We start from the raw sequence: 13,150 nt of genomic DNA, 5'->3' as shown, positions 1-13,150 counted from the left end.
TTCCTCATACATCGTGACGAAAAGTGGTCCAGGTTTAAATTGCAGGCCCCTATGAAGACGGTTCATTTGTAAATGACGTATCAAAGGATCTAGAGCTATGATGAATAACTGGTGATAGAGGGCACCCCTGTCTGGTTCCACGCGATAAAGGATGCGCTGCAGTTATCGTTCTGTTCTGGCGAATGCGAGCTGTGGTCTGCTTATATAGCAGTTTAATAAGGGAGGTAAAGCCATGGGGGAGCCCCAATTTTCATAATGAGTCATACAAAAAAGGCAATTCAAGCAAGTCGAATGCTTTTTCAGCATCTTAAGAATGCAGCTACGGCTGCTACTAAATGATCCATTCTGTGTAATACCGCTAAAAGTGAGCGCTTGTTCAAAGCTGTCAACCAATGCCGGACAAATCACGACTGGGCAGGTGATATGATTTGCCCCAGGAAGAGTGAAAGACTGGTCACTATCATTTTCGCTAATATTTTATTCTCGAGATTCAGCAAAGAAAGTGACTGATTAAATTCACAGTGTTGCAGGTCCGTCCCAGGTTTAAGGAGTAGAAAAATCTCCGCTTCCCGAAGAGTAGGGCGGGAGTATACCATGTTATAAGGCCTCCCTGTATAATTCCAAAAGGTGAGGGGCAAGCCGGTGTTTGTATATTTTGTAAAAGATTCCAGTGAATCCATCTAGGTCCGGCGCTTTTGAGCCGTTCATGGAGTCTATTGTCTGTTTTATTTCTTCCACCGTGAACGGCTCAGCAAAGAACTGCTAATGTGTGGTGGTAAGCCATGCCATTGCCACTTCCTCCAGGTCTTGAGTTCTATCAGCAGTATCCTTTGACACCCAGGAAGTATAGAGATCGGTATAGTATGCACGTATTTCATTCTGTGTGCCTAGAGCATCTGAGATAAGCATGCTGTCAAAGGGCGGATATATAGGATTGGCCAGGGGGGGGCTCAACAGCCTGGTCCGTGTACGTCTCGGTCTCTTCCCTTCCCCATATCACCGGGTCATTGCGTATTTCCCCAAGTAGTGGCTGCCCTGTCAGCCAACTCCTTGATGTCGGACAGCAGGGAGGCACATTGTTGGCTATAAGATGGATACTGTTGTAGTGACTGGGCCCGGTCTAGTGCAGCTAATTTCCCTTCAATTTGGGACTGGGTGCTGCGTCTTTAGAAATGCAACCATCCCTCAAATATGCCTTGAAGGCTTCCCACAGGGTGGCCCAAGATTTTACGGTTCCCTTGTTGATTGCAAAATATTCTACAATAGCAATACAGAGTTCCGTATGGAGTAAATTGTCCTGAAATGCCTGCCCTGGGAATCTCCACTGTCTCTTGACATCTCCCACAATGGGGATGTGTAGCTTTAGTATGACAGGGGAGTGGTCGAAGAGTGTATGAAGAAGGTGCAGTATGGAGGTCATCCAGGGGGTGAGGGTAGATGTAAGCAGCTAGTAGTCAAGGTGGGTCCATGTGTTATGTTGCATAGAGATATGTGTATGCAGGTTGGAGAGGGTTTTGCTGGCGCCAGGCGTCCATTAGTGTATATGCATCACAAAGTTCCTGTAGAGTACGCCTTGCGCGGGGCTTAGTGTACGGAACATGTGTGGTGCTATCCAGTGCAGGACTGAGTAATATGTTGAAGTCCCCCATACATATATGGTTTGCTTCGACCATATCAGTATTTGCCTGCGGTGTAGGTAAAAGTCCAGGCTGTCAGCGTTTGGAGCGTAACATTTACTAATATCATGCGGGGCCCCAGTTGCTGTCCTGTTACCAATAGGTACCTTCCCTCTGTGTCAGTGTAGAGCTGAGACCGCTGGAATGGCAATCGTTTATGTATCAGTATAGACTCTACCCTGGCATATGAACATTAACTGGAGAAGAAGCTGTGTTGACCAATGTGGATGCGAAAGTGGGCGATGACTTGGGAGGGTGCCTCTCCTGCAAGAAAGCGATGTCTGCCTGGTGTTGTTGCAGATATTGTACCTTAGGGTGTTTACCTGTTTTTCCTTGTGCTGATTATTAAGCCCCAGAATGTTCCATGTTACTAAAGTGATGTCAGCAGAGGGGTGTACCTTATTGAATGTCGTCATTATGTGATAAGTGTAACTGTATATGTGGTTGTGGTAGGTGGTACGGTACTATCTGTGAATGGTATCCGTACAGACATTCCCAACAAACAACATTGTCCCCTACCCCCACCCATCCCTTTTCTCTTTACCCCGGGGAAAACCCCACCCCAGCAGAAATAAGAAAGACATTATCCCTCACAACAGAAAGCGGTATCATATCTGCTTATGCGTGTACCACACAAAAGGGGTGTCAATGCAACATTGGGTCCCAACTTCTTGTAGCAATAGCAGGAAAAGAACATTATAGTATAGCAAGTATTGTAGACCCAGCCAATAGTGGACGTTCAGTATACTCCTATGACCAGTCGCAGTCTATACACAGGAGTGTCTTCACCATGAATTAGTATGTCAGACAGTACAAAAGATATCTGCCCTAGAACTTGAGTGGATGTCTGACGGCGAGCCTCCGGGCTATCCGTGCCACGATGAGGATCGCTCCTCAGAGTATTGTTGACATAAGTCGTGTATATCTGTTGGATTATCAAATAGGCGCAGCTTGCCATGAACCTCCACCCACTGTCGAGCAGGGTAGATCATCCCAGATTACAGAGCGTGGCTTGATGCCTGTGAGTCAAGAAATTGAGATACGGAGTACCCCTGCCAGTTGAACCGGCCATTCTCCCTTACCAACCGTAAGGCTGTACCACGGTCTCTGAAATTCAACATGTGGGCAATAAGCGGTCTTGCTGGGCACCCCGGATTTGGTCACGGTCCAAGAGAGCGTTGGGCCATCTCGACCATGAAGGAAGACTTGAAGGAGTCTTTACCAAACAGTTCCTTCAATAGTCTCTCAACAAATCGATCTAGGCGACCAGTGTTCGTGCATTCGGGTATTCCCAATAAACAGATATTGTTTTCGCCTGCTTCTGGCCTCCAAGTCTCTACTCTTCAAAGAAATTGTTTTCATGACTTTTTCCAGACAGTCCAGCTTTTTGGCCGTCTGTGCCTCTCCATCCTCCAGGTCTGAGATCCTGCCTTCAACAATGTTGAGGTTCCTTTCATGTTGATCTAGACGCTCGCCCATTGCGTCCTTCCGTTTGTCTAAGGTGTCAAAGCGGCTATCCATGGCTCTGAACCCCGATCATAATTCAGCCAAATTGGCATCTGTGCCATAGAGGCATTAGGCACACCCCCTCCCATCGTTGGCTCCGAGATGTTGTTCGGTGGTTTTGTCAAAAGTCAGTTGGCGCTGTTTAGGGTCTCCGCAAACCATAAGCTCGGCCTAGGACAGGGTTCAGTGGAGGTCCGGGTCAGACTACCCGAAGAACTGTAGGTAGTGTTGCAATGAAAGATGAGAGTGTATCTACAGACTCAAGACAAAGAGGGGTACACCGTTCCCCAAGGAAAAAGGGAATATTAAAAGGACTAAGCAAAGGGAAGGAGAAAAGGGCAAGAAGGGGGAATGCCCCTTTCGGAACTAAAACCCTCACACACCCAGCGAGCTAGGTGTCATGCTTACTCATCTGGGTTCTGCTCCTCGTCAGACTGGCGCTGCAATGTCTGACGGGCACCCGCGAAGGGGCTCTTTATCGGAGATCTTTTGTTCCTGCCATTTGTTGCATGCGGGTATGAGGGTACTAAAAGTAGTGTATACGTAGGGAAATGTGAAAAAGTTTAAAAAAGGTTAGGTAGACCACTGCTAAATTTGAATGGTGTGGTTGCCCACCTTTGTAAAAATAGTGAGGGGGAGATACACACTGGTACTATGGTCCAGTGGCATATCTACTGCCTGTGGTTGTGGTCGACATGTTTTATGCTAATCTATGCCATTCGTCAGGACCTAAATGAAGTTCTACACATAGGAAGGGGCTATACTACCTTCCTTTGGAAGTAACAGGGCAGGCCAGCCGGTCCTGCTCCAAAAGTTGAGACCTAAAGGAAGACAACAGAAAGCAAATGTATCGTAATGTCCTGTATCCACACATGTAGGTATCAAATGCTTGGTCATTAAAATAGCACACAACAATAAGTATGGGAATTGAAACATACTCATAAGGTGCAGTGTGTTAAAAACCACGAATGAGTGGCTGATAAAAAGGAAGAGGCTTATGAAGAGTGGTGTGTGTATCTACAGCAACATCTTCAAAAGGGGTGTCACCATGTGGAGCAACAGTGGGACTGACGGGGATAGGGCCCTCTGCGACACGCCGTGCCGGTGAAGATAAGCGAGACCGTGGTCTCCGCAGAAGAGCATATGTTGTTTGCAGCTGGTCCAGAGTCCCCACCATTCCAGCCCGGCAGGCGCAGCCCAACATTGGGGAGTATGTGCCAGTCAGGTAATAGTGAGATCACCGGCTTTCTGACTGGGCACCAGCGCCGCAGGCTCGGGGGAGAGCACCCAAAAGAAAGCAGACACCGCCGACAAGCGCATGCAGGGAGCGGTGTACGCCGGCCACCTCATGTCTTCAGAGATACTAAGTGGCGGGACCCAGGATACCACTGGGGGACTGAGGAGTGCGACCAGGCTGTGGCATCTGGAGTAATGACGGCCCCATGCAATAACATTGATGGTCTGTGGTGTCCAAGTTTCGGGGCCTATCCCACTTGATCGCGGCTGTGAACTCGCCGGCTCAGGCCGCAGGCACAATGCAGGGCTAATGTATTGGGAGGGGGGAAGGCGAGGCGCAGATAGCCAAAAGCAAGCAGGCCCGTCGCTGCCCGTTACCTGGCTCACCCACTCTCATTGTCACTGCGGGGCCTCCGGGAAGAGCACAGGCCAGTCTTACCTCGGCCTATGTTTTTTGTCTGTGGTGCGGTTCCTCTACGGCAGAGGTCTTCAAACTTTTTGATGCCGAGACCCCCTTGTAAAACCTTTTTAGGCGTAAGGACCCCCTTCCGACAAAAGATTCTAGAAACTGGTACTCCTCATCATAAACAACTATCGACAACCATAAATGCGCCTGTTAGACCTCATCACATCCATCCATCCATCCATCCATCATTCATCCACCAACACTTCCACACATCCATCCTTCATCCATCCACCCTTTCATCCTTCCATCGATACATCCATCCTTTACCTATCCACCCGTCCATCCACACACCCACCTTTTCACACATCCATCCATCCATCATTCATCCATGCAACCTTTTATCCATCTATACATCCGTCATCCATCCACCCTTTCATCCTTCCATCCATACAGCCATCCTTTACCCATCCACCCGTCCATCCATCATTCTTCCACCCACCTTTTCACACATCCATCCATCATTCATCCATGCAACCTTTTATCCATCTACCCATACATCCATCCTTCATCCATCCACCCTTTCATCCTTCCATCCATACATCCATTCTTCATCCCTTTCATTATTCCATCCATATATCCATCCACCCTTTCATCCATACATCCATCCTTCATCCACCCACCCTTTCATCCATCCATCCACCCACCCATCCATCATTCATCCCCCACCTTTTCACACATCCATCCATCATTCATCCATGCAACCTTTTATCCATCCATCCATACATTCATCCTTCATCCATCTACCCTTTCATCCTTCCATCCATACATCCATCCTTCATCCATCCAGCCTTTCATTAATCCATCCACCCTTTCATTATTCCATCCATATATCCACCCACCCTTTCATCTATACATCCATCCTTCATCCAGCCACCCTTTCATCCATCCATCCATCCACCCACCCATCCATCATTCATCCCCCACCTTTTCACACATCCATCCATGCATCCATCATTCATCCATGCAACCTTTTATCCATCCATACATCCATCCTTCATCCATCCATCCACACTTTCATCCTTCCATCCTTCCATCCATCCTTCATCCATCCACCCTTACATCCGTCCATTCTCCCATCACTCATCCACCCACCTTTTCACAAATCCATCCATCATTCATCCATGCAACCTTTTATCCATCCATACATCCATCCCTCATCCATCTACCCTTTCATCCTTCCATCCACCCTTTCATCCATCCAACATCCATCCTTCATCCATCTATCCACCCTTTCATCTTTACATCCATCCACTCATCATTCATCCACCCACCTTTTCACACATCTGTCCACCCTTTCATCTTACCATCCGTCCATCCATACCGCCATCCACCCTTTCATCCATCCATCCTTCATCCGTCCGTCCTTTCATCCATCCATCCATCCACCCATCATTCATTCACCCACCTTGTCTGTGCCTCTCTCATGGGGGGTCAGTATCTCTGCTTCGTCTTCCTCTCTCATGGGAGGGCATCTCTGTGCCTCCCTGCTTGGGGGGGGGGGGGGGGGGGGGGGGTGTTCGCCGGCTGTGAAAACATCTCACCATGAAGAACAGACTCTCAGCCACATTTCTACTGCACAGGCGCCAGGTATGAGGGCTCGTGGGACTTGAACCAATTATATGATTGTAATGTCCTTCTGCTGTTTACTGTGTATTTGTAAAGCGCTCTGATACCTACAGGTTAAACTAGCGCTATATAAAACGTTAAAGGTAAAAATAAACCCTCAGCTAAGTCCATTGAACTCAAAGGGCTACAGCCTCCTCCCCTGCCCCCCCCCCCCCCCCGTCCCCCCCCAGCTCCTGTATGTCAGCCTGGCTGAAACAGCTTGGACACACACAAAAGCACACCAGAGTACTATCACAGGTCTTTAAAAGACCTTTAGTGGTTAACGAGGCTTTGATGTTTTTCACACCTCGGTGTGAATTAGGCGGCCTCCGCCTTGAGCACCCTCGATCAGCCCGACGCCAGGAACTGCACTCTGGCAGAATCTGCGACCCCCTTCCCAGGACTCCACGACCCCCCTGGGGGTCGCGCCCCACAGATTGAAGACCTCTGCTCTACGGCTTCCTCGGCGAGCCGCACAATTCCTCCCGTACACTTGCAGCTCCTTCAGAGGACTCCATCCCCTCACTCTGCAGTCGTGTTCCCTAGCTGTCCTCTCACACTGCAGGCCTCCGGGCTCCCTAGCAGCAGCAGGCCCGGTCCGCCCGAAGCCTGCTCCTCTAAGGGTCTTGGTCCTCCAGTCCCTGAGCCGCCACCTCCTCCAGGGCAGCCCGACCATGTGGCATAGTTCCAGGAGAGAGCGTTGTTGGCGCCTCCTCACTCGATCGTTTGTTAGACGGACCAGGCCTCTGGCAGGCCACAATGGTGCAGATGTGCGTTCTAGCAAGTATTACAGTGCTCTCGCCTTTTTCATCATATCAATCCACTCCCTGGTGTTGTTTTAGTCGGATTATGTGGCTGTACCACGAAGATGGCAAGAAAGGGGTCAGTATGTGCCCAGGAGGGTGGGGATGCCAGCAGAGTTGCAGAGCTACGCAGCAATCTTGGTCGGCAGCTTGGCCACGCCTCCCCCCTAATTTACTGTTTAGTAACATTCTTATTGGGTAGAGGGGTGATCAAGATTTGTCCCATCCCTTTACAGAGCCTTGTATTTTATTATGTGTAAGATTTGTCCCATCCCTTTACGGATCTTTGTATTTTACTATGTGTATGCTGAAAGACTTTACCTTTTGTTATGCTATGCTAATTTTTGAAAGGTTATCCATTACATAGCCTGAGGAGATTGTTTTGCTAATAGAGGCCATCAGTCGATTATTGTGGCTTCGTTGCAACCTTGTGCATGTCTAAGTGTGGTATGTTTAAGTTAATTTATCCTAAATGCACGGCTAGGAAAATTGGTGTGAATTTATGAATGTGGTTCTGAGGTGTCGGCACTTATTCTATTTGGCAGTGGTGCTGTACATGGTATGTTCTGTAAGGCGAAGGATAGATACAGCGGGAATAATAGCCATTGTTGGATACTGAGTGCTGTTGCGAGTTTAGTGATTGTTAAATACTTGGCATCTTGGAACTGTGATGAATGGTTGGGAACCGTGTTGTTTAATGGGTTGTGTTGGAGGAGCATTCGCTTTGTGATTGAGGCTGCATAAGATAATGATAATAGAACATCCAGGTTTCAGATGTTCAGATCTTTACTTTGAATTTAACTACTAGTCCCACAATGAAACAGCTCATTTACCTTTTTGTCAACTATTTCAAGTTGAGGTACGTACATGGAAAGTTTATACGTTCCATCTGGTAATAATGTTTTATTGTGTTTTCTTCGAACTCCAGGGCAGCTGTGTGTGGAGGACGTGCCAGCCATGGTGCTGTGTAAACCCAAACTACTTCCCTTAAAATCGGTCACGCTAGAAAAACTGGAGAAAATGCAACGAGAAGCTCAGGAAACCATTCGTCAACAAGAATTGGCTCAAAGAGAACAGCTGCAGCTCACTCAGCAATAGGTTCTGAATTTTAAACATCTGTTATGAAATCGGACAGCTGTGTGGTATCAGGTTTTTAGACGCTTGAATGTTGTGCAAGCACTTTTTATCTGCAAGCAGAAATGCGACTCCACTGATTATACGTTTGCCGGTAATGCACATAATTTGAGGTTACTGGTGCTCTAGTGCTGCATTATTTTCTCTGCGGATTTTTCATCAGAACCTGACCGAATTTGTGCTAGGTTGTGAACATTCCTTCAGAGCTTCGTGGGGGAAAAACATAGAGTATTAGTGGGTGCAGAACTCTCAATTGGTAGTTTCTAATGCACCCAGTATATACCGCTTCCAATGTAACGGGCAACGTACAATGAGGCTCAAAAATATACATTCCCAGCGAAAATGTATATTGCACATAAGATCAAAAAATGCTGCATATCACAATTAAAGAGTTTCATATGTTTGTAGAGGATACAGAGCTGTTGAGCTAATTAAAATGAAGCTAAACACGTTCAACTATAAATTAGTCAGTGAAAAAAGAAGGTTGGTTAGAGGATTAAAATGTATCCTTATCTTTTGAGATTCCACTAATATTTTAGCCTTGCTTTCCAACTTTTTCTGTAATAAGAGATTCTTATGTTCAGTGAATATCCTCTCGAGTTACAAATAATATTAGAGATGTAACAGCCACCACGTCAGACAGATTGACATTAGTTGCCACCGTAGGCAAAGATTATCAGCAGTGATCACTTCAGTGTATCAGGCAAGGTTGCTTGTAGTATTGTAAACACGCTCTTTCAATGTGGAATTCCTCTACATGGGTAATACATTATTGTATACATAACAGACATTTGTATTGTATACATAACAGACATAGATGCATTTCCCCTGGCACAAAGTTAATAATATTAGTAATAAATCTTCTCAACACGGTTTACATTTTTTAAAACTCTAATATCTGCTTTAAGTCGATTTTGAAAAATCAACCATTTTTCGCCACACTTCAGCTTATCAGCTCCGGAGACATGCTTTTCAATGTTGGTATACATATATTATTTCCCCCGAGCATAAGCTTCATATGTAGTTGACCAGCCTGCACATAGAAGAGCCACTTAAAGGTAGCTGGAGAGCTGTTGGTAGCTCACAAGCTACCCCCCTCATTCAAATGTTTTAATTAAAATGGTTTCACTATCCTAGTTGTTTAAATTAAAAATGTTGATGTATTATCTCTTATTTAATCTGTGTTTTATAATTCATTAAAACTTTTATTTAACATGCATTTGGACAGACCCTGGCCTCTTGATTTTCATTTTTAGTTGTACAAATTGACAGCGTACTTTGAAATTGGAGCCCAATTAAGAGAGTTTACTCACCAACAGACACGCATGGATTGATATAATCTCGATGTAATTATTTAAATAATGCTCAATAAGATCGTTATTGAAACGTTTGTTTAATTTACTTTTCTGTTTTGCCAATTTGTTTTTCAAGCTCTTTAGCTTACACTTCCAATTTCCACATGTCACTAAAATGTACATACTACAGTGCAAGTTTTTCATGTCCAGAATTTCCTTCACAGATGTTTTGTTTACCCATGTATCTCGGACTGCTTTGAAAAAGTTGTCCTTTCTTAATGCATTGGCTCATTCAAATGTATTTAAAATGTAATTTAACAATCAGCCTTTTTTCCTTCATTCCACATATAAAGTGTTTCCCTCCTCGTGGGGCAAAGATCAATTTTTGTCCGTGATCATGAGTGGTCTTGCTTGTAAAGTTAAAAATAAATCGGATAGATTTTTAACTGATAGTTTTGTATGTGTTTGCTTTACTTTAAAAAAAAAAGTTTTATTTGAAGCTTTGTGTACGCTAGACGAAATGCTTAAAGGTGTAGTAGCTTACTTACCCCAGCAGTGCCCTCAGTCAGTGTAAGTACACTTTAGTACTGCTCCTTAGGGTGATTTTCAAGGACTGCCCAGTTTCTAGTCTGTTTATGTGTAAAATGTTCCTGTTTACATTGGACCAACGTGTGATATTTCCAAGTCTTCTGTGTCATTGATCCAAGCAGAAAGATGTCATCCAGCCATAGCAGAAATGCTCCCAGAGGCGTAAAAGTAGTTCCTTAGCAGAGTGATTCTTTTAGCAGTAAGAATTCCCCAGCAGCAAAAAATTGGCTGTATTGTGACCTGTGACCACATTAGGACTTCTCTACCAACAATAATTCCAGGAAGGTCACCAGACACGATCACATTACTAATAAAATCTCATGCACTCTCCCCTTATCAACAGGACTCCGCATGTTTGAGTATCACTGACAACTTGTGTTACTTGATGGGAAAACCCTATTCCGGAGACTTGAAAAGCTAATGAAATCAATGCTACTATACAGTCATATGTTGGCGGGGCTACCGTTTAGAAAACTCAAATATTCCTAACTAACATATTGCAAATTATGGATTATGCGTCACTAAGTCGACTAGACAACCTTCATTACACCTTTACACAACACACACCGTTCTTAAACCCCTTCCATGCTCATGACAAGGTCAGCTCGTCATGGGCGTTACCTGCGCTGTGTTTATGACGAGTTGACCTTGTCATGATTCTATAGTATTCAAGCATTTTCAGCACAGGAGGGGAAAACCTCCTAGCAGCCAAGGTGGTAATGAGTCCATATTACATTATTCCAGTGCATTATGGTTCTTGTAGTCCTTCATCTATAATGGGAAAAGCAAAACCAAACGTACCAGAGCGCACAGAAAGAGCAAGACTCTCGCTTGAAAAGAGACAACTTGAGCTCTTTACAAAAGAAAGGCTTTAATGAGATTGCTTGTTAAATCACCTGTGCTTTTTGTGTGAATTAGAAAAAATGTGTTCCCTTCATTTAATACAAGGAAACGCATCCTACCATCATAAGTTCATTAAAAGAGCAGCCAGAAATCACCAAGAGGCAATCCATAATCAAATGACAAGCAGATAAACTGGCACTGTAGATAGCACACAGCTTTTCTGCATATTGTACTAACCATGTGGGATGTGTGAAGCGAGTAAACCTACTTGGCTGTAAGAGTTTCTATCTAGATTTGAACACACCATGGAGAAAAATACACAAACTTCAATAAGATGTTAATTTACCCCTGTGAAAGAGAATTATCGATTGGACACAAAGTTAAAATACTCATTGATGAACACAGGAGCAGTATTGGATTGGGCAATTTGACTGTATGCTAATACAACATAGAAAACCCACCCCCAAACGCCCATCCACCCACCACTGCCATGAAAAAGTCAAACCAGGGCACAAACTGGCTAGTTCTACAATAGCACATAGTGGAGTATTAGATTGGCAATTTGACTGTATGCTAATACAACATAGAATAGCCCTCACAAACCCTGCCATGAAAATGTGAAACCTTTGCACAAACAGGCTAGTTCTACAATAGCCCAGAGTGGAGTGTGAGTGTACCATTTTAGCAGAAAGAAACAAGCATTGGCAATTCCAATAAGTCTGGCTTGCCGTTTGAGCCATGACTAAAAAATTCAATAAAATCTTGTTGCAATGAAACAAACAAAAACAATTGCTTTCTGTATAAATGGAGTTATGAAATAAGGAATCAAAGTGTGATGATTTAGTGTACATTTGAGATGTACATTACTCCCTTAAGTATTACAATGCTGACGGCTCCATAGGAGTAGCATGATGCACCTAAGAGCCCGTAGCGTGGGGTCTGGGAAAACAACTCTTGTTAGTGGAGCCAAAGATCAGCCATCGTATATTTGAAAGAATTTGTAACAACTGATGTCCAGACAGCTCCGTTGTCGAGCCATACTTACAAAAAAAATAGAAGCAAACCATTGCAAATATCTGCATTTCAGGACTTGCGGAGCTGCTCGACCATCCAAAATGTCAATTTATTTATTTTAAAAGTTTTATATAGCGCGAACAAGATCTTTGCAGATATCAGAGCGCTTTACATAGAAAGGTACATGAGGGAACATAGTCAGACAAGTGAATCAATATATCACACAGTACAAATAGTACAAATAAATTAATGCAAAGCCAATCATGTGAATAATAAGACAACTCAAACAAATAAGTCAAGGGGTCAAACATGTAGTTCAGCTCGGTGCAGGGTGTTAATAGGGTTCGAGAAAGTAGTTCAAGTGTATTTAGCCATGAGGATAGCTTTTACTTCTTTGTTAAAGAGTGTAGTGGAGGAGATAAGCCTGGTTTCGGGAGGGAGTGAGTTCCAAATTCTAGGCGCCATTCCCGAGAAGGAGCGCTTGTATGTTTTTTCCTTCCGGAATCTTCGAGGTTTCAGCAGAAGGTTGTTTGTGCCTCTCGTGTTTCTAATTCCCCCAGAGATTGTCAGTTTCTGAGCAAGGTAGCCGGGTGAGTTTAGGTGTACCGCTTTGTGTGTCATGCAGGCGATTTTCAGATGTATTCTGGCTTCAAAAGGCAGCCAATTCAGGGATTTCAAGTCAGGGGTAATGTGGGAGTGCTTTTTTGACCCAGTGATGAGTCTCGCTGCAGCATTTAGAGACGCTTTTAGTGGTGCGGTTGTAGTTAGGGGGAGTCCGCAGAGGGCGGTGCTGCCATGTTCAATTCGTGGGATGACTAGTGCTTGTACTGCAGTTTGGAAGTCTTTGGCTGGGAGGTAGGGTTTAAGTTTCCTCAGAGTATTGATCTGGAAGTTCGCTCCCTTTGTTGCCTTGCTGATATGTTGCTGCATGCTGAGATTGGTGTCGAGTGTTATGCCTAAAGATTTTGCTGAGTCCACGATGGT

At 44.8% G+C, this 13,150-nt stretch overlaps 1 protein-coding gene across 3 annotated transcripts in view; it reads left to right on the top strand.

The window, feature by feature from the left end:
* BBIP1 (BBSome interacting protein 1) overlaps positions 1–10,173 on the top strand; it is a 45,812-nt gene extending 35,639 nt beyond the window's left edge. For all 3 annotated transcript variants that reach the window (XM_086922780.1, XM_086922779.1, XM_086922781.1), the window contains one exon: positions 8,221–10,173. In XM_086922780.1, coding sequence (XP_086778906.1) covers positions 8,221–8,390 — 170 coding nt within the window. In that variant the 3' untranslated portion in view covers positions 8,391–10,173. The remainder of the gene's footprint in view (positions 1–8,220) is intronic.
* The last annotated feature ends 2,977 nt before the right edge of the window (positions 10,174–13,150 follow it).

This window comes from Lissotriton vulgaris, chromosome 5, assembly GCF_964263255.1.
Source record: "Lissotriton vulgaris chromosome 5, aLisVul1.2, whole genome shotgun sequence".
Lineage (NCBI taxonomy): Eukaryota > Metazoa > Chordata > Amphibia > Caudata > Salamandridae > Lissotriton > Lissotriton vulgaris.
This window is presented reverse-complemented; position numbering and strand designations above follow the sequence as displayed.